Source organism: Diabrotica undecimpunctata, chromosome 7 (assembly GCF_040954645.1).
Source record: "Diabrotica undecimpunctata isolate CICGRU chromosome 7, icDiaUnde3, whole genome shotgun sequence".
NCBI classification, from domain to species: Eukaryota; Metazoa; Arthropoda; class Insecta; order Coleoptera; family Chrysomelidae; genus Diabrotica; species Diabrotica undecimpunctata.
Genome location: NC_092809.1, coordinates 126,400,448 through 126,423,284, shown reverse-complemented (window position 1 = coordinate 126,423,284; position 22,837 = coordinate 126,400,448). Strand labels below are relative to the sequence as shown.

Below are 22,837 nucleotides of genomic sequence, written 5' to 3'. Positions count from 1 at the left end.
TCTAATATTTCATCAGTAATCTATGGCTTTTTGCCTATTGGTTTGTGTTTTTAGGTGAGTAAATTGTTTTCAATTTGTTTAATTATTGTTTTTAATCCAGACCACAACTTGCCGGGATCTTTATTCTCTCACTCTACTTTCCGAATTTCTATTCTGAAGATATTTTTGATTAATGTGACCTGTTATATTGTGCTTCTGTTACTTTTTCTTCAGTAAGTTTATGTCTTGGTTCTTCCTTTTTTTTTTGATTTTTTTATTTAATTTTTTAATTTGGCAGTAAGCAAGGTGTGGTTGGTGGAAACATCTGCACTGGGGAAAGTTTTTGCACATATAATGCTATTTCGGTATCTTTGATTAATCATTATGTAGTCTATCTGATTTCTGATACATTTTTCTTTATTGTTTTGTGGCGTTTTGCACATGTATAATCTGTGAGCTGGTAGTTTGGACCATGCATTCATAACAATCATATTCGGTTCTTGGCAGAACTAAAGTAGTCTGTTTTTCTTTCATTTCTGTGATAAAATATTCCGTGAAACTCGCCATTGCATTTGAAACTAACTGTACATTAATAAAGAAATTCCAATGAAATTTTCTATTCTTTCGTGCACTAGTATTTTATTTTTCTTCTTCTTTTGGTGCCTATCCTCTGTGGATGTTGGCAATCACGTTGGCCCATACAACTTTATTGACAGCTGCTCTAAATAGATGTATGGTAGTCATTCCTGCCCATTGTCTAATTTTCTTCAACTACAATAGTCTCAACTCTTTCTTTTCGTATGTTCCCCTTACCTCATTCTTTCGTCTTCCAGGTTTTCTTCTTCTTCCTCTATATTAAGTTCCTGGTTAAAGTATTTCACCCATCTATTCAATACATCTTTTCTTGTTGTTAATAGGTCGCCATACTGACTTCTGCATTGACTTGTGGTTGCCTTGAATTCTTTTCTGTTGATGTTAACCTTATTGTAGAATGCTCTGAATTATTGCTCTCTGTTGAGGTTTTCTATATATTTAAGTTCCTTATTTAAGCGGTTTCTTTTTTTTTCTTTAGTATATCTTTTTTTCTTATCTTCTCTGTGTCTGGTAATTCCCTACATTTGATCTAGTTCGTCGGGTAATCATCTTTCTGTAGGCTTAATTTTTTTCTTTCTTTACATTATTACATGCATCGTCAAACCAATGATTTTTACGGGCACAATATCTGTTATTATTTCATCTTTCGGTGCTGCTTCAATGTTCTCCTTTATTCTGCTCCAGTACGAGTCCATATCTGTCTGGCCTTCTGTTGATAATGTTTTCTCCGTACCATTCTGCAATTGTCGCACCTCTCAGCTTTTGCACATTCCATTTTTTCCTATCCATTTTATTTTCTTTACTGGTGTTTAAAATTCTAGCCCTTAATGTTGAGATCACTAGACCATGGTCGGAGTCTATGTTTGCGCCTCTGTAACTTCTTTAATTTATTACGTATGTTACATGCCTTGAATCTATTAAGATGTGATCAATCTGACTCGTTCTGCCCACATGGTAGAAGATATGAGATTTCGCTGAACATCTAGTTTTGTCAATAAAATTATATAGCGGAAAAGGTAGGAAAATGATTAATATGGAATTTGTATAAATAATTTATTTAAATATTATAGATTTTTACAAAATTATGTTATTTGACATACATATACGAAATTCTATAACATATTTTATATGATGAATGGTCAGTCTGTAAAACAGCAAGTGAAAATAGGGGTCATATACATTATTAAAAATCATTTACCCTATTTATACTGCAGGTATGGAAAGTATTTCAAAGTTTTCGATAAAAATAAATGCAATGTGTTTTTAAAGTAAGATAAAAAAAACTTTATATGAAATTTTAAATAACTGTAGTTGGTATATTACGTTAAAGAGTTTAGGAAGAAAGCAATAAAAAACAAAAAAAAATATTAAGAAACAGGCATGAATGAGACAATAAATATTAGAGCTAACGGAAGAACGAAGAAAAATAACGCTCAGTGAAGTAACATATGCTATAAAAAGACTAAAAACCAACAAAGCACCTGGACCTGATAACATACAAGCTGAAATATTGAAACTATTTGAAAACAACCAACTCAAACTCCTAACGAGTCTACTGAACAAAATCTATGAAACTGCAGAATTTCCTAGAGATTGGCTAGTTTCCACCATCATCCCTCTCTCCAAAAAGGCAAATGTCACCAGATGCTCTGATTACAGAATTATAAGAATTCACGATAAAACGGGAAGTACGTCAGGGCTGCATTTTATCACCGACGTTGTTCAATACTTATTCGGAAATGCTGTTCAGGGTAGCTATTGATGGTTTAAGAGAAGATATAAAAATCAATGGTGAAATCATAAACAATTTAAGATATGCGGACGATACGGTTTTGATTGCTGATAATGCGGAGGATCTGCAAACATTATTAGACCGTGTAGTGGAAGCCTGTGACAGATACGGCATGAAATTAAACTGTAAGAAGACCAAAATTCTTGTAGTAAGTAAAAACGACGTAATAACAGCCTAAATAAGGAATGGGACGACTTACAAGAAATAAGATGTCGTATAGAAAAGGCGAGAGCTGTCTTCAATCGCCTCAGGAATATTTTATGTAATATGCACCTGAACATTGATATAAGAACACGAGTCTAGAGATGCTATGTATTTTCTACCCTTTTGTATGGAGTCGAAGCCTGGACCTTGACGGAGGCAACATCCAAACGATTAGAAGCCTTCGAAATGTGGTGCTAACGCCGCATGCTCAGAATTTCCTATATCCATCCATGTTAAAAACAACACCGTGATCCAACGTATGAATAAAGATCTGGAAATTATGCGTATCGTGAAAATCAGAAAGATGACATATTTAGGGCATGTGATGCGCAATGAGAAGTATCAACTAATTCAATTAATTTTACAAGGCAAGATAGAAGGCAAAAGATCTCAAGGGCGCAGAAGCACATTGTAGTTTAAGAACATCAGACAATGGGCAGGAATAACTACCATACATCTATTTATAGCAGCTGTCAACAAAGTTGTATGGACCAATGTGATTGCCAACATCCACAGAGGATAGGCACCAAAAAAAAAGAAAAATAAGATACTAGTGCACGAAAGAATATAAAATTTCATTGGAATTTCTTTATTAATGTACAGTTAGTTTCAAATGCAATGGCGAGTTTCACGGAATATTTTATCACAGAAACAGAACAGTAAACAACTGTCAAGAATCGATCAAACTACCAGCTCACAGATTATACATGTGAAAACGCCACAAAACAATAAAGAAAAATGTATCAGAAATCAGATAGACTACAAAATGATTAATCAAAGATACCGAAATAGTATTATATGTACAAAAGCTTTTCCCGGTGCAGATGTTTCCACCAACCACACCTTGCTTACTGCCAAATTTAAAAATTAAATAAAAAAATCAAATCAAAAAAGGAAGAACCAAGACCAGACATAAACTTACTGAAGAAAGAATAACAGAAGAACAATGTAACAGGTCACATTAATCAAAAGTATCGTGATCTTTAGAATAGAAATCCGGAAAGTAGAGTGAGAGAATGAAGATCCCGGTAAGTTGTGGTCTGAATTAAAAACAATAATTAAACAAATTGAAAACAATTTAATCACCTAGAAACACAAACCAATAGGCAAAAAACCATAGATTACTGATGAAATATTAGAGATGATGAATTTGAGAAAACAACATCAGAATAAATATAACAGTAAATATAACGAACTTCCCAAAGAAGAAAGATAGTTGAGGCTGTGTAGTATATATCAAAGACGTATCCTAAAAATACTGATATAACAGTGATCCAAAAATATTCAAATTATCAATAATATTCTAATATAATAAATTATTATTTATCAGAAATCAGAAATCTAGGATACACGTATGGTATAGGTATAACAATGTGTATCTAGTTTCAAAATACTTTTGTTGCAATTTAAGTAACCTTGGAGTTTCATCAGTTTTATATAAACATTATTTGGCTTAGTAAACGATTGATTTGTCAGATATCGGTATGATATAAAAAAGGAAACCGGCTAATAGGGCAGAATGCCTACTCTAGATTAAGACGACCCACCTTTCACCATAGCAGCAAAGAAGAAGTAGCTTATAGAAACATGTAAAGAGATAGAAGACTTACAGAAAAAAATACGACGACAAATTTATCTGCAATAAAATAACGGAACTTACTGGAAATAGAAATAGCAAACAGTGTAGCACACTAACAAGCATAAATGATAGGGGAAAATGGACTCAGAACAACTTGGTTTCGGGAAAGATATGGAAACCCGAGAGGTCTTGTTTAGTTTCATTGTGCTTATGCAAAAATATCGCATTTAACAAAATGATGCATATTTATGTTTAATATATTATGAAAAGGCCTTTGATAAAATCAAGTACTAAAAACTAATACAATCTTTACAAAAAACATCGATATCAGTGATATAAACATAATACGTGAACTCTATTGGGATCAAAATGCATTTATTGGAACGGAGATGGAGACACTAAGACCATCAAATTCCAAAGAATTAGACAAGGTTACATACTGTTGCCATTATTATTTAACCTGTATTCGGAGGAGTTATTTGCATAAGCATTAATTAATAACATCCGATAAGCCGATGATTGGGGTAACGGGTAGTACTCGTTTACAGTTCCTAATAAAGGACAGAATACTTCAGAGCTTGGCAACCCTGCCCCTACGTCAGCTACTGTTTTTCTTCTAAGCTCCTCATAGGAGAAAACAGTTCCCAATCCTCTATCCAGCTAACCTCCATACATCCTTCTCTTTTTCACATCATTGGATTCATTGGATTTTCACAAGCAGAGTTGTATCAGTAGAACGGTTTTGATACTGCGATGCAATAGGGCAGGGAATCTTGTCAGAGCTGTCATTTATTGAAAGAGAGCTAGCAAGGTATACCATTGAAATCTCTGGACTAGCTGAAACACATTGTTTGGGAGAGGGCTATTTTAGAACACATAATGACAATTATGTTTACTTCTCTGATAGTATAGTTCTCCTTAAACTGGAAGGCAAACCACAAAAACTCAATATCATACAAGTTTATGCGAGTACAGCAGACGACATAACAGTCGAGAAATTCTACGAAAAATTGGAAACAACAATTCCAAAAAGTCAAAGTAAAGCCACTTGGAAAAATGTAAATTGCGATATAGCGATAATAGGGATGAAGACTGTTTTATGGAAACTTAAACTGTAGCCCCTGAAGCAAAGAGCCTGAAACAGTCAACCATATTTTATATTACTGCAAAAGTTAAGTGCAAGTTTAATTTGCGGATTTTTAATTCTTAATGAACTACAAATTTCAAATGAAATTATATTGTGTAAATGAATCACTGTGACTTACAACGCAACAACTTTAAATGTATGCTTTTAGTAACTATATAGGCAACCAGTAATGGTGAAGTGAAGTATTTCAGCTCGCAAGTAATAATATTTAATAAGTCATTCCTTATTTTGTAAATAATTATCAAAGTAATTAGATATACAGTGTTTATGAATATACCAGTTGTTTTTGACTAATATCAAAAATCCCAACTAAAAGAATCAAAGATGAAATAATTGTCTTTTTCTAATAATAAAAAGAATATATTAGCCACAATATATAATAAATTAAAAAAAAAGAGATAGTATGGACTATTAAAATGAAAAAATTACAATACCTGGGACACGTTGCACAAATTGAAGTTAAGTACAGCATTTTATTTTTATTGAGTGCAATGCTTGTTTTCAAGCGTTGGCTATCGATTAGGCTAGCGAGAAGCTAAAATGCTTCTCGGTCAGTAGCTACATATAACAATTCCTTGGAATCATTCCTAGGCTTGGTAGATATATTTTTATTTCGATATCAATACGCATCGTGACGCAACTATCAAATAATGTTTTATCCGAGTTGATTTTTTGACAAACCAGTTTTATTTCGTTACTTTGACAAACTTACCGAGACTTGCGTATGATCTTGCTGAAGAGTTAAACGTAAAACACAATTTTATTAAAGGTACCAACATGGCTGGGGAGGACTGGGTTTTTGGATTTTGTAAGAGGAATGCTACCTTAAGCCTAAGACAACCCTCAGCAACACCTCTGAACCGAGTTATTGCATTTAACAAATTTGAAGTGGATTTATTTTTTTTTCAATTTGGAAACAGTTTACAAGAAACATCCTTTAAAGTCCACTAGAATATTTAATAGGGATAAAATCGGTATATCAACATTACAAAAACCTGAAAAGGTGCTAGATACTAAGGATCGAAATTAGGTGGGCTCTGTCACAAGTTGGGAAATAGGTAGAAACATTACGATTGTTTGCACTTTGAGTGCTCAGGTGTGTATATACTGCCCATGTGTTTATATTCTAGGCAAAGGATCTCACTTCAGTTAGAGAAAGGTAGACCAGCTGGAGTCATTTACAAATGCTCCCATAATGGCTGGTCAAATGAAGATCTCTTCATGCAGTGGCTCACACATTTCAAAAACAACATAAAACGAACAGAGGAAGATCCCGTCTTATTGATTAAGAACAATCACGGGAGTCATATCTCCCTTGATAGTGATGATTATTGTAGATCTAATCATATATATGTTGTCCCAATACCACCTCACACATCACATAAACTAAAGCCTTTGGACCTGTTATTTTGTTGCCCCCTGAAGAAAGCATTCAACATACAGTGTGACAGGTTCTTGAGAGAAAACCAATTTTAGAAGATTTCTATGTAGGACATAGCATCTATATTTAATGAAGCTTACTTGAAGATCGCAACGATGGATAAAAGAGTTTTAGAGTTTAGCTTCAGAGTTCAGAGATATTACCGTACAGTCCAAAAAATTTACTGATATACTTTATTACTGTACAAGACAATAAAACTCCAGTCATCGTTGACTGTGAAAATATTGATGAACCAGCACTTGGTGCCACTCTTCACGAGCACATAATGTCATTGGGGACCTTACAGGTGTTAACGAGACTTTTGTCAAAACTTGTGAAATTTTGAAACCTAATCCAAAAGATATGGTATAGAAATTGGGAATCAAGACAACAACCAGCTTAAAATTAAGTGGGATTTATGAAAATTCATTACCTGGTAGTTCGAACACGAATGTTGTCCAAATTCTTGTCCAAAATCCACTGAGAGTCTCTCTCATTTCGTAGACATTTTGGAATCTGTATCACCTCTTCCAAAGTCATTCAATGATGATAAACCAAACCCAAAAAATTCCAGAAAACAACACTCAGTAATTATGACTGAGTACTTCTGAGTAGGTACCCCTGTGAAAATGGTTTTGGAAGAAGCAGAGGACAAAAAAGAAATTAGGGACTTTGAAGCCAAGCGTAGACTAAAAAAATTATACAGGATCCAAAGGTCGTCCCAAATCTGAAGCTCAAAATGTGGAAGAGTGAAAAATAGTAAACAATTAAAAATTGAAAATAAATCCCAAATAAAATTGGGTGCATTAAAACACAAGGCTACCAATAAAGGAAGAAGGTGTCGAAAACAAATTAATTTTGAAGAATCGACTTCCGAAGAAGATAAAGATAAATCAAAAATATGTGATGACAACGAATTTAATGACAGATTTGAATTATTTTCCGAAAACACTGAAATGGGCTCATTTTGTGGTGAGTTTGGTGTAAAAACTGAACTATGATACAGATGTGTGTGGAAGACAATGGGCTCACGCTGAGTGCAGTGGCTATTATTGCCTGAAAACTCTCAGTGTGACTCTTGTTCTATGAACTACTTTGTTGTAGAAACAACTTTTGATTTTAAATATATCTGCTTATCTTGATTTTGTTCGAGTATTTAATGTTTTGATATATATCGATACCATCTGTTGTCCCATTACCATTTACTATAGAGTAGAAAGTATAGAAAAATGTAGATATAAAGACTGTTTTAATAAACTTTCTTGATATGCTTGATTATAAAAAGTAAGATAATATCGCAAGAAAGTGTACATGGTGAGACATAACTATTAACACATACACTAAGTACTAAGGTTCCTGTTGCTGCTGCGCCAACCTACTTAAGTAAAGTATACAAATGATACGGACTAGAACAAAACTTTCTGGAGTGATTCATTCCGATTAACCACCCCAATTGTTAGTGTGAAATGTCTTTATTTCACCTAATCCAGGAAATAAATTTGCAAAAGTTTTATCCACCATCCATACCATCTGGCTCTCGAGCGACTACGAAATTTTTTTTGTGCGTATACGCAAATCATATTCCGTATTTCATTAATTGTAAAATAATTGTGACAGGAGATTTCAATCGAAAACGTAATGGTAGTCATAAAAATGCAACAATACACTAGACTTTTACAGTAAAAAATTATTCACCCACAAGATATAATATTAATCAACAAAAAAACAGATCTTTGATTCATTATTTTGGTCCAAACAACCAGGCCTTATGTCCGAATAGTTATAAGCTACCTTGTATTGAAAATACTACTAGCGAAAGTGAAAAATACATAAAGAACGAAAATATATGAGAGAATGTGATGGAGATAAAAGATAAGAAACGATGTATACCAACTTAATGTAAAATAATTACAAATTTTTCACTTATTGTATTTTTATCAAATGCATCGTTTATTAAATTATTTGATGAGTGAAAAAACTGTTTTATGTTATTCTATGGCTTTTAAAACCATGTTTTGCACATTTTGAGAACGTTTACCTGATCTAAATATTTTAAATTTAAGTAGTAGGTGCACTTGTATTAGGTAGAGTGGTTGTAACGTCGGCATCTGTTGTAGTTTCTTCCGTACTGAATTCTTCACCGTCACTTTCGGTGGTTATATCTACTTCGCCGACAATTTCGTCATTTTCTGAATTGAGTTGTTCAGTGTTAAGCGGTAACTCAGACTTGTATTGTGCACTTGGACCGGGAAATCTAGAACTGTAGGGAAGTAAATCTATTGCTTGTACATGAGCTCGTACCGATACTCCTGGAGGCACTGAGAGGTATGTGTCTCCAACGTTGGTCAAGACAGCACCTTGACATCTAGGACAATTTTTGTTTGGAGCTCCTATGGTGATAACTGGACCTGTAGATCCGGTATTGCCATGGTATGGTGGTTTTGGTCGATTGGTCTCACTACCGAATAAGCCGAAATCGTCGTCTTCTGTTGAAAATGTGCTTTGAGGTCTACCCGATGGTCTATATGAACCTGTAAACAAGGAACAAATACAAGTTTTAAACCGACTACTTATTTAGTAAATTATTTTTTTTTATTCTACAGTTTATATCGCAATACATACATGTATAGGGTGTTTAGGCTGAATTGTAGATATAGTACCTTTTGTTTTTAAAATAATCGCACCAAGGGTCACAGACTGGATAGGATTTTAAATAACTGGTCTTCACAAGGCATTCAACTCCCATTTATGTCTCCCCGTATCACACACAGATATAGTGTCTCTTACATGGTGATATTAAAACTATGAGTAACTCATATGATTTATGATAATACCATGCAAATCACATATTAATCAAGAGTATGGACAAAAAGAACATAAACACATACAAAGTATTACCTATCTAACTATCTAAGAGTCAATAACTACACATACCTTGATATCAGCACAAACAGTCAATGGGACGTCTCTATCGAAATAAAAGACTGTATAGGGAAGGCAAGATCATCATTTGTAAATATGAAGTCATATCTTCACAACTAATGATTTACCACTTAGAATCAAAGTCTCCATCTTAGATGTTATGTTTTTACCTTGTTTTAGCTTTTCCTTCAACCTTTTGACTCTCCTTTAAATAAGTGGTGCTATAGCCAAATTCATGGATGGATCGGGGGACTAATGTTAAGGTTATATGTAGAATAAGAAAGAAATCAAAAAAATCAAAGAAAGCAGAATATCTGGGCAATATTATGAGAAATGAGTAGAGATGTGGTTTGTTACAACTCCTCCTTAAAGGCAAAATCTATGGAAAAAGAGAACCAGAGAGAAAGATTCTTGGCGAGATTATACCGAATAAGCATAGCCATGTTGATCGCCAACATTTGAAATGTCATCGTAAGGAGAATAACATATATGTATATTATATAAAATCAAATACGGAGTACTAGCATTAAGTTCTTAAGAGATTAATGGTAGTTGGACTAAATTTGATAAAGATATTCTAGAACTTTACTAATATAAAAAAAAATTTTTAAACTATTAACATACCTGAGGGTCTTGTAGAGGAAGGTCCTGTACTTGGTTTTCCAAACCTATCTCCTTTGGAGCCATAATCTTCTTCAGAACCTTCACCAGATTTACCATCCTCAGGAGGTATGTATTCATTGCTAGGTTTTGAAGCTCCATCTTCCTTTGAACCACTACTATCTTCTTTTGATATTCCATTTCCAAAAGATCCATCAGAAGGTATAAAAGGTTTATTTGTTGTAGTAGTAGGTTTTAATTTACTAGAACCTCCCTTTCCTGGTCCCTCTTTTTTTCCTCCGCCATCACCAAAGAGATCACCAAAGTCTGTATCATAACCATCTGAGCCATCCTCGTCATAAGGAGACTTCGACGGTTTTCCACCTACTGCAGTAGAAGGTTTAATCCCTGAAGGTGTTTTTTGTCCAAATTCAAAGTCACTTCCAGAATCGTCAAAACCTGGCAATTTTCCAAAATCACTATCTCCTTCTTTGACTCCATTATCTTGCTCTGCTTGTCCAGAATCTTTTGAACTAGGAGGACGACCACCGGGCCTACCACCAGGTCTACCAGGTTTTACGTGACCACTAGCAGCAGTATCGAAGACATCTTTATCGTTGTAATCGTAAAAATCTGGAGGAATTATATCTGGACGATTAAAGGGAAACACTGTTGGTAAATGTGGTCCTTTAACGGTTTTCAGAACTCTGTATCCAGTCTCTGGTCCTGCTATATAATGAACTGAATGTTGCACCCCTTTGTCATCAAGATATGTATAGGATCCACGTACGTGACCTGTAGCATCGCTGGTTTCAGTCCGTCTTTGATCAGGACCAGCTGATACAAATCTAAATAAAAATTTAGTACAATATTTATTATATTTTAAAACAATCGACAGTTTGTAAATAATATAAAATTATGCTTAACAGTATAAATATTTAAATTTTCACTTTCTGTTTGATGCAAAAAGCATTAAACAAGTAACGTAAATCAAATAGCTTGAAGTGACATCTCTAACTTTCATAATCTAGTAAGCTAGATAAACAAAAAATAAATGAAATCTGCATCAATAAACTCGATATAGATACTGCTAAAAGCTTATTAAGACCTTTCGAGATGAATATTTTGAGAATCATAGAAGGAAAAAATATTCGGGGAGAGAGAGATCACTAAGACAATATTTTTTTCTGATAAGACCGTATAAAAATAGTGGGCATCAATAGATTAGCACGATTAGTAATAACAGATAAATTCAAAGTCATTCACCCTTTAGAATAGTCGGGATGCAGGAAGACCGCCATAAAGTCTAAAATATACAGGGTGAGTCATAACTATTGGGACATAGACTAAGGACTGGTTATTTGGACCAAAATATGGCTATTGGGCCAAATATGCCTAAATAAAATGTTGCTGAGAAAAAAGATACAGAGTGGTAAAGTTAATTTTTGTTTTTCGTTTTTTGCTAATAGTTTCCCTGTATATTTATAAATTGCTATCAAAATTGGCACAGAGGCATAATCTTAGACAAAAAATAGTATTTTATTTACAATTTTACGTTTTGTCATAGAGGGCGCCACTTGGATCATTCCTAATGATCAAATTGAGTCTAAACTTTTTCTGATGAAACTTTTTAGTAATTTTTATTAGAAAATATGACGTAAACATCATTTTTACGTAAAATTGGTACTCTTGTTTAAACATATTTCAACCGTTTTTGATAAAAACGCAGTCGAACTGCTTAGAGTCTTACAAAAGTATTTCAAATATTATTTCATTTATGAAAAGTATGCTTTGGACTGTCAGATAATTGTTGTTGGTAAATGTCATTTGTTCAGAGTAAATTATTTTTGATGTGACAGTGTAGTGTAATGTTGCATTTTTTAAAAGTAATCATTACTTTTTTTGATTGAAATGCCTCGTCAATCACTTTACTAATGAAGAAATGCGAGATATGATTTGCGTATACGCACAAGAAAATTTTTGCGGTCGCTCGGCAGCCAGAACGTATGGAATGTTATACGCAAACAGAAGGCAACCAAATCACAAAACTTTTGCTGATGTTTATTCAGAATACGTTGGCAAAACTGTAACCGTCGTGGAAGATCTGTTGGAAGTAAATTTTGAACAGGAGTGAAGTGATAAGGATGGAGGTTCTCTTTTTTTAGAATTCTAATAGACGACTGATTTACTCCTGTTGCTGCTGATAGATGTCGTGAACTGATTTCAGGATTTTCATCTACTCGAACCAAAAGTTCATCTTCTTGATTAGGTGTGATTTGTTTCGGTCGACCACCCCGATTTTTAGTGTAAAATGACCCAGTTTCACCTAAACTACGATATAATCTTGCAAAAGTTAAGTGATTTGGTTGCCTTCTGTTTGCGTATAACATTCCATACCTTCTGGCTGCCGAGCGACCGCAAAAATTTTCTTGTGCGTATACGCAAATCATATCTCGCATTTCTTCATTAGTAAAATGATTGTGACGAGGCATTTCAATCAAAAAAAGTAATGATTACTTTTAAAAAATGCAACATTACACTACACTGTCACATCAAAAATAATTAACTCTGAACAAATGACATTTACCAACAACAATTATCTGACAGTCCAAAGCATACTTTTCATAAATGAAATAATATTTGAAATCCTTTTGTAAGACTCTAAGCAGTTCGACTGCGTTTTTATCGAAAACGGTTGAAATTATCATGTTTAAACAAGAGTACCAATTTTACGTAAAAATGATGTTTACGTCATATTTTCTAATAAAAATTACTAAAAAGTTTCATCAGAAAAAGTTTAGACTTAATTTGATCATTAGGAATGATCCACGTGGCGCCCGCTATGACAAAACGTAAAATTGTAAATAAAATACTATTTCTTGTCTAAGATTATGCCTCTGTGCCAATTTTGATAGCAATTTATAAATATACAGGGAAACTATTAGCAAAAAACGAAAAACAAAAATTAACTTTAACACCCTGTATCTTTTTTCTCAGCAACATTTTATTAAGGCATATTTGGCCCAATAGCCATATTTTGGTCCAAATAACCTGTCCTTAGTCTATGTCCCAATAGTTATGACTCACCCTGTATATACATTGGAAGATTGGAAGATACATTACAGGGAAAAAATGTGAATGAAAATGACTAGCAATATATTTTTAAAGAAAATTAAAACAAAATTAGAATCATTCTTGTCAATAATATTATCATTAATATCATACTTGTAACTTCCATCAAGTCCTCTTTGAATTGAAGTTCTTCCCCTTGGTATCGGTCTTCCCCTTCCTCTAAAATATAGCGGACCATAAGCTTTTGGATTTGAATCCGGAAACGGAGTCTTAACGTGGAACCCTGTGTTTTTACCAGCAATATATTCGACATTATGTCTCTCTCCTACGTCGTCTGTATAGGAATACCTTCCGGTTACATCTCCTACTCTACAATAAAATTTCTTAAATTAAAAAGGAGTTCTTCCTTTGTAGTTAGGACAAACACTTACCTATTTGCATTTTCATCTCTGTTATAAGTTCTGGTTCTAAAGGAGAAACTATAACTTGGATCTTCATAGGGATCAAAATAAGGATCGTAACGGGAACCTACTGGCCTCGGTCCAGCTTGACTTAAATCATACTTTCGGACGACATTTTTACCTCTGGGTCTGAAACCTCTTGGGCCAGCTGTATAAATGGTACTATCTATTGTACCTACAAAAAACCTTAAAGTTTTTAAATAGTAAATCAGATAGTTAATCGGAACCACAAATTACCATTGGGAGCATCAGTTTCACAGCACGCAATCTCAGAAAAATATTCATAGAAGACAAAATTATTTATGAACCGTGGAAATGAATGAAAAAGAGGGATATATATATATATATATATATATATATATATATATATATATATATATATATATATATATATATAACAAAACAATACAGATCGTAAAGAGCACGCAACAACATCTTAAACCAATTATTTTGTAGAATTTGCCAAGAGATTGCCAAAAAGTAAATTAAAAAATAGTTCCTGTTCTTTTGGTATATTAAAAACTCGTACCAAAAATAATAAGTAACTTCTTTAAGTTAAATTGTGAAATTTATATTAAAATAGAAAAAATAACTTACCGGTTTTAGGGTTTCTTCCTCCAAACTCTCCCTTTACTACGTTATTTCTGTTAGCTTGTGCATAATGGTATGAATCGGGATTATTATAACCAAATTCGTAGGCGCCATTTGTATGTAAAACGTTATAATCATCATCTCCAGCTGATGTTTCGTTTGTTATTAGAATCACCAAAACGAAGAATATACTAATCTAAGAAAAAATGATTAAAGAGAATTATTTAAAATTGTATACTAAACATAAATAAATATAAAAAAGATATTAAAACTATTAAGTAAAAGTCATGAAAAAATATCATCATTAACCCTGCGTTAGTCTGGTGGGGTCTAATAGACCCATTAGTTCAAATATCTAAGCGCCATTTATAGTAAAAAGTAATTTTTTACTATACTTGGCGCTTATGGTGTGCAGATCGAATCACGGTGACATTATTTCATTTGCAAAGCATACGTTAAATAGACGCAGAGCGCTTGCTACAGATGATGACAATAGTGAATTTTTTAATTTATTTAATTTTGAAAAAAGTTTTTTAATTTGAAAATGTACAATTTTTATATTAATTAATTAATATTTTTCAACGTAATATTTAATATTTATTTATAGCTCAGAAAACGAAACCGACAAAGCACTTGAAAAACCGAAAAATTACTGGGCGCTATTTTTCAACTGGATTACCTGATTGAAGTCCATCTCGTAGGTATTAGGCATAGGTATTAGTATTAAAAGGTGTACCATCTCGTGTGGATCGAAATTTTTTCTGTATCATGGTTTTTTATTAACATTTAAGCAAAAAAAGCGACTTTTTCATCAATTTCAATATTGTGAATAAACTACGCAATCTAAATGAAAACGTTTAACAGACGACTTTCTTCAAAATACTTGCTCTTTAAAATGAGATTTTCGTAATTAAAAAATCATTATGAAGAAAAAATGTATTGCAAATTAAACCAAAAAGTAAGCATTTTTTTAATTGTTTATAATTATTAAATATTTACAACATATTTCACAATGTGAGTTTTTAAGTAGTTACCACATTTGCGAAATATGGGCCCAATCAATCGAGTAACTTTTAAACAATTCTATTTGTTTATCCCATTTGAGAGAAAAAATGGTCGTTTTCAAATGGCTGTACAGGTGCTTCGTCAATATTTAGACTGGTTGTTTTCTCATTTTTTTTTAGGATCTCAAATTTTCATGTTTTGAAAAAAGTATATTATAACATATTAATACGTGGAGTAGCCAAACATATAATATGATGTTATACTAATAATAATTAATATCAGGGTTTTTAGGGTTTATTTTATAATGAAAATTACGATGATTTGATAGCGGTATAATCGTGTTTCTTTTACAAAAGCTAGACGTTAACTGACCAAATATAATGCAAATATTGTCTTTTTGTGTTCTATTCACATTTTTGTCAAACTAAAATATATACAAAACGGTCAGACCACATACACTCTTTATAAAAAAAAACGAATTAATCTATTCAATGGTTTCTAAAAATGATATTGGTTTATACCATGCGGTCCATATGTATGGAATAAATTCATTTTTGGCGTTATTATGTACTATCTGAAAAAAACCTGAAACAGGTCGATTTTTATTCTTAAATTGACAATTTACTTATGTGCATATTATCCCCTTCCAGCACCCCCTTTGAATTATAAGCACCCCCTCGAAAATTTTAAATAACAAAGGGGGTCGTGTGGCACCTTGTTAGAAAGGGATTTTAGTCCTCTATTCAGAAATATAAAGTTTTTTTTTAAGTTTGGTGCAACCATAACTGAAAACATTGATTTTTAAGATGTAATATTTTGATAATGTCTCTATCACAAAACTTAGGTTGAATGAAGATAATAATGTCACATAATATTTAGAATGTATTTTTCAATGTAATTTTCAATTAATTTAAATGTTCAAAATGGCCACCATTCACTTCTTGACAATAGCCTAGGCTATTTTGGAATTCTTGTACAACATTTTGTACGACTTCGGGGGTTATTTTGTTAATTTCTTCCGTTATCCTAACTTTTAATACAGCAATACTGTTTGGTCTATTAAAATATACTTTAGATTTTAAATAACCCCATAAGAAGTAATCGAGAGGAGTCAAATCGGGGATCTAGCCGGCCATTCGATCGTTCCAAGTCTTTAAATCTACCTATTGGGAAAAACCTCGTTTAAATAATTTCTAACTATACGTGCAAAAAGCGGAAGAGCTTTGTCTTGTTGGTAGTAAATAGATCGATCTATCTCATTTGGATGATTGACATCAGGAAAAAATCTTCGCAATATAGGCACTAAAAAGTTAATCAAAAAATCTAGATAAACCTCACCATCAACTGTGACCTCAAAAAAATAAGGACCAATAATTTTATTGTTAATGAAACCAGCCCAAATGTTAATTTTTTTAGGATACTGCGTGAGGATTTTCTCTGAGTTTGTTAACCGTTCCGTTTAAATGAAACGTCGCTTCATCAGAAAAAACTATTTTGTTTATGAACTGCAAATCTGCGTTCATTCTGTCCATCATCATTTCACGGAATTCTTGCCTTTTATCGGGATCATCTTCATTTAACTCCTGAACCAACTGAACTTTGTAAGGGTGGTATTTTTCTTTATGCAAAACTCTCAAAATAGATGATTTACTTACATTATTGACGGCGGCCAGTTTTCGAGTTGTCTTATGCGGATTTTCCTCAATCTCTAGAAGTACATCTAACTTTTTTTCATCAGTAAATTTAACATTTCTACCTGGTTTTTCAATATTTTTTGCACTTCCAGTATAACGAAACTTCTTTTTAATTTGTCTAACTGTAGACTGCAAAACTTGTTGACCAGGGTATTTATTATTAAACATTTCACAAACCTCCTTTTGAGTTCTTGTTTTATTATCAAAACCAATCATAATTAAAATTCTATTCTTTGAGTCTCGGACAAATGAGCCATAATTAAATTTAATACGCGCACAAATATTCTACTGACGTCTTTTAGTAACTTTAAATACCTAAATGACAGCAGCCTACTAGATTCATATCAATTGTTTATTTGGCTTTTTGACTAATATTTTATTATCTTCAAAATTTTTTCCCTAATGTTTAGCAGAACAGATACGAAAATACCTGATTATTTCTAAAGTATATTTTAATAGACCGGGCAATATTGTGGATTTAAAAGTTAGGATAACGGAAGAAACTAACAAAATAACCCCCGAGGTCATACAAAATGTTGTACAAGAATTCCAAAATCGCCTCGGTTATTATCAAGAAGTGAATAATGGTGGTCAAGTTGAACATTTTATTTAATTGTAAAAATCAATTTTTTCAGTTATGATTGCAGAAACTCAAAAAACTTTATATTGCTGAACAGAGGACTAAAATCTCTTTCTAACAAGGTGCCAGACGACCCTCTTTATTATTTAAAATTTTCGAGGGGGTGCTTATAATTCAAAGGGGTTGCTGGAAGGGGATAATATTTTCATAAAGTAAATTGTCAATTTAAAAATAAAAATCGACCTGTTTCAGGTTTTTTTCAGATAGTACATAATAACGCCAAAATGAGTTTATTTCATACCTATGGACCACATACATATTCCATACATATATGGTATAAATATATTGTCAAAATGAAATCGAATTTTCGAATTTTTAGAATATATTTTTAAGGTAAGTAATCTAAAAAAAAAGGAATAAATACAGCAGTAGTTTAAATAAAAATGAAATTTAGCTTAAATAAACAGCTTTCCGTGGTAAACTATTTACTGTAATGTTAAATTATTAATTATTAATTATTAAAAAGAAAGTAATTTTGAAGCAAAAAAACATATTTTTATAATATGTTCAAAAAGAGTTAAATAGATAAATAATAAATAAATAAATCAATAGGTTGCCAAGAAAAATTTTCCATAGATATAATTTTTATTTAATATTTTTTATTTATAAGGGAATATGTAGAAAGAATTGAATAGGATAATTTGTTTTTTTCATAAAACCTATTATAAATAAATTATTTACGAAGTTCATTGAAGAAATATATAATAATTATAAATATTTATGTTTTACAAAAAAAAATTACCTCAAATATTACTAAAAAAATTTTAAACTAAAAAAAATGTTTAAACAAACTAGATGGTTGAGTCAACAATTTAATTATTTAAATAATACATAATCGTAATTTAAGCAAAAAGTACATACAAATATTAAAAAAAGAAACGTCGAAATCCATAAACGAGAACTAGACACAGCTAACAGCTCCTTCCCGTCCAATGCTCTCACGAGCTTCAAAGTCGGCCGATTTTGAGGACCACACCTTTGAAGTTTTGTGAACGATACCGTTAGAATGCAATCTTTTTCCAATTTTGCACATTAAAATTTTAAAGCATGTTCTTTCAGATGACCCTAAGTAGATCTCTTAATTGTTATATACAAACCTGCTATCAATTAAAAAAAAGGCACTAACTTCGTTCCAAAGTGTCTTAGGTCAATATGTTTTCCTTTTAAATATGTAGAAAAATGCAGGCTTTCTAAATATGAAAAAATAATTTTGTTGCAGGCAATGGTTAAAAAGTTATTTTAATTGTTTATACCCAAAAAAAATCGACATGTTTTTTGCAATATTTAAAATTATTTTTTCTTGTGTTTTTAAAATAATATTATTACAATAAATTTTCTTCTTTTATAAGCTACCCGTATAATTACTATAACTACATAATTTTCTGACTTATATTGTTACAAAAAAATTTGGAAAAAACAAATTAAATTACTTTTAAGCTATTTGATGATCGACTTAAAATTTTGATCATATTTGGAGTACCACAAGTCTCAACATTGTGTGTAACATAAGGGTTATAAGTTGATTTTTAGAAAAGTTATTAACGTTTATATAAAACCGAAATTTTTGACCCATTTTACAACTTTATTAGGAACAAATAAGCATAGGAACACGCTATATTAAAGGATTTTATATGACTTAAAAGTTTCTTACTTTTAAATTTGTTTCAAATGCTTCACTTTTTGCTGTTAAACGATAAAACGAAAATTTACCGTTTTTTTGGCCTTAATTTGTTAATAACTAATTAAATTTAAAAAATCGACTGCGGGAAACATATAGGTTCTTGTTATAGAGGTCCATACTACTCAAAACAACTGTCGTTTGCCTGACGGACGAGTGTCACGAAAAAAAGCTAATTTTTAAAAGCTTTTTTAAGAGCATAGCATTCAGCATATTGGTAATCCAATTATATATAATCCAATATTATACTTAACAGTTTATTTATAAAATTTAAAACAGTGTATCTGTAATACACTAAAATATTAAAATTATTTTTTATATTTCTTGTATACTAGATCTACAAAGTTTTTTGACAACTTTGTCAGCTAGTTTTTAAAATTAAAAAGGCTACTTGGAATTCTAGTTTATTTCAATTAATATATTTAATAAACATATAAATAAATATAAAAACTTGAAATAAATATTTAGTTTTTTACTCACATTTCTTTTCAAAATTAAACTAAATTGAATTTTTCCGCAATAGTGCTAAAATATTAAATTATAATGACCCTTTGTAAAATTTTTAATCAAAATTTTAATTTATTCCCAATGAATATAGGAAATAAGAAAAATGTTAAATTCTGTTAATTACTTTTAATGTAAAAGGCGAAACTTTAAATAAATATTTAGTTTTTCACTAGTTTTCTTTCAAACAATTATTTAAATTATATTAAGTGTTCACGCAATAGTGCTTAACTTAACCACTCAAAGATACCACCTTACACATTAATCCAAATAAGATGTAAAAAAAAACTGAAAACACTCACTTTTTCAAAATACATAACTACAAAAACCCACTCACTGCCAAAACTCCAAACATTACTGTCTTTAAAAAATAAAGAAATAACTTTTATATTCCTATATTTAAAAGTGGGGTATTAACACATTTTTTTCATCTTTTGAACATATCAACAAAGTTAACCAAACAAAAAAAGCAATAACCTATAATGAAAACCCATAACAAAACAATTGGTTGCTTGTGAGGAAAATCTTCCTACCGTGAAGATCAGAGATGGCCTTGCATTTTCCTTAATGGTCTGATGGGTTCAGGACCTCATAGATTGGTCACTTCATTTTTTAATAACCACGAGAATGTTTACGTACACCACTTGATTGTTTTAATGAATATAGTACGGAAGCTCGAAATCTGTTTTTAATGAGTTATATTTACAGACGAATGCAAATCCCACGAAAAAAAAAACGTAAATAATAATTTTTTGTTTGTTAATTTGACAATATATCAGGGATTAAAAAAATATAAAGTGAGTAAATTTAACAATAAATAAATTAACGCATTAAAACTCATATAAGAACTTCCCTTTGTTATGAAATATACTTCTTACGATTAATAAATATATTTCTTTATTTTTACAGGTTCCACATCCTACTTTCTAAATATTATGTGTATTTCCGCACATAGAAAAGCACAGTTATACATAATACAGTATTAAGTATAATATTTTAAGTTATTCTTATATTAACGGTTAATCTGTTAATCCGAACGGAATCGGGGAAACACAATGAAAATGACTAAAAATGCTTTATATACCGGGTGGTCCAATAAGCCGATCTCTCGCCTATGCATCAGAAACTATTCATGTTATAACTTTAGGAGAAAAAATTCCTTAGTAAAAGTGGCCAAGAGAAATCTTTTTTAAATCATGTTTCATGTCGTCTCGCGTGGTTGGTCAAGTTTGGTATACTAAGTCTTTCAATCTTCCCCACAGATAAAAGTCCAGACATGTTAAGTCTGGAGATCTAGCTGGCCATGAAAATATACTTCCCCTTCCAATCGATTTATTTGGATAACTTGCAGACAAATATTATCGAACTCCTCTGGAAAAGTGCGTAGGACACCCGTCATGTTGTAATATCATATCTCTTCTTGTTTATAAGGAAATATCTTCCAATAAAACAGGCAACTGATTTTCCAGAAAATCCAAATATGTTTCGCCATTTAAAGTTCTATCAAAGAAATATGAACTTACGATCTTTCCATCAACTATACCACACCAAACATTAAGACTCCATCTACCTTGAACCTGCACCTCAGGTATCCAGTGCGGATTTTCTTCAGCCCAATAATGCATATTATGCAGATTAACACCACCCGCACTATTAAACGTAGCCTCGTCTGTCCACAAAATATTTTACATGCTATGCGGTTGTTCTTCTAGCAGACCTAATATCCAATTGCAGTAATTCAGCCTTGCATCAAAATCTCTCTCATGTAAAGCTTGGTGGAGAACTACATGATAAGGATGCAGTCTAAAAAACAGAACAACAAATATTGGTGAAAAAGAAACCACTATATTTACCTAAACTCAAAAAATCTTGAAAACTCCAAGGAAGAACTCCGTTTTTATCGGAATATTAAAATTATAGTTAAATCTAAAGTTTAAAGGAAATTCCAAGTTTCTGACCTAAACGTTTACTTTATAATATGAAAAACCAACCTGTGATGTTTTAAAATCCTTAGAACAGTAGTTTTGGGTATGTTTGATTCTATAGAGATTTGCCGACTACTTATTTGTGGATTCTGTTGAATTAAAGCAAGAACATTGATTGAATTATCTTAGGTCATACCTCTACTACGTCGTTTAAAACAAGGAAGATGAAAACTACTAGTTTCTCTTAATCTTCTTGCCTTTTTTTCAAATACTTCTTTGCCATAATGTCTCCTGTCAGGATATCTTACAGAATATATACGTGAGGCAATAGCGGTATTTTGGTGACATTCGAAATAAACTCCAATCATATCATACAATTCTGCATTTCTGCATTCTGCATACTCATCACGAATTATTAGTACTGATAATTAATTACTAATATTACCAATATTAATATCTATTGAAAAAAGTGCAATCTTCAATTCGAATTATAATATAACACTTCTTAACAATGTTTTGACTGCTATCAATAAATAAACCATATTTATGAACTCCCCGTCAAATTCATTGTCGTAGCGTACTTAGTTTCGAAAAAACTATTTTTAATCATGTGAAATAACAATGGTCAAAATAGATATCAACATTAAGATTCTTCTGCTATAAAAAAATTTGAAAGTACCTACTCTTATTTTTTAATTTAATTTATAATACAGGGTGAGTCAATACTATACTTACTTATGTTTATGCGTTTTTATTCATATCTCGAGTTCGACAAAAGCTATTAACATGCGGTCTGCGCCATTTTGTTACGAATTTAATCCAGTTCCATTATAATTTACAATAAATGGGTGTTTCTATTAAACATTTTAAAGAAAAACAAATTTTAATTTTTTCTATTCGAAAGTAGCCTCTACCTATGCCAATTAAAACTAAATGCAATTATTTTATAGTAGATGTAAATTAATTCATCCACACTCTTTCTAATGACACTAATTTCGTTAAAATCGGTTCATCCAAACCAAAGTTATAG

The 22,837-nt window shown here is 31.6% G+C and overlaps 1 protein-coding gene across 1 annotated transcript; it reads right to left on the bottom strand.

Moving 5' to 3' along the window:
• Window positions 1-1,464: 1,464 nt before the first annotated feature.
• On the bottom strand, window positions 1,465-20,229 carry Cpr73D (Cuticular protein 73D). Its single transcript, XM_072538141.1, has 6 exons — window positions 20,185-20,229; window positions 14,368-14,557; window positions 13,741-13,945; window positions 13,463-13,678; window positions 10,262-11,085; window positions 1,465-9,246 (listed from the first exon to the last, which is right to left on the bottom strand). The coding sequence occupies exons 1-6, from the start codon at window positions 20,197-20,199 to the stop codon at window positions 8,774-8,776; spliced, it is 1,923 nt and encodes a 640-aa protein (XP_072394242.1). The 5' UTR covers window positions 20,200-20,229; the 3' UTR covers window positions 1,465-8,773.
• Window positions 20,230-22,837: the final 2,608 nt, after the last annotated feature.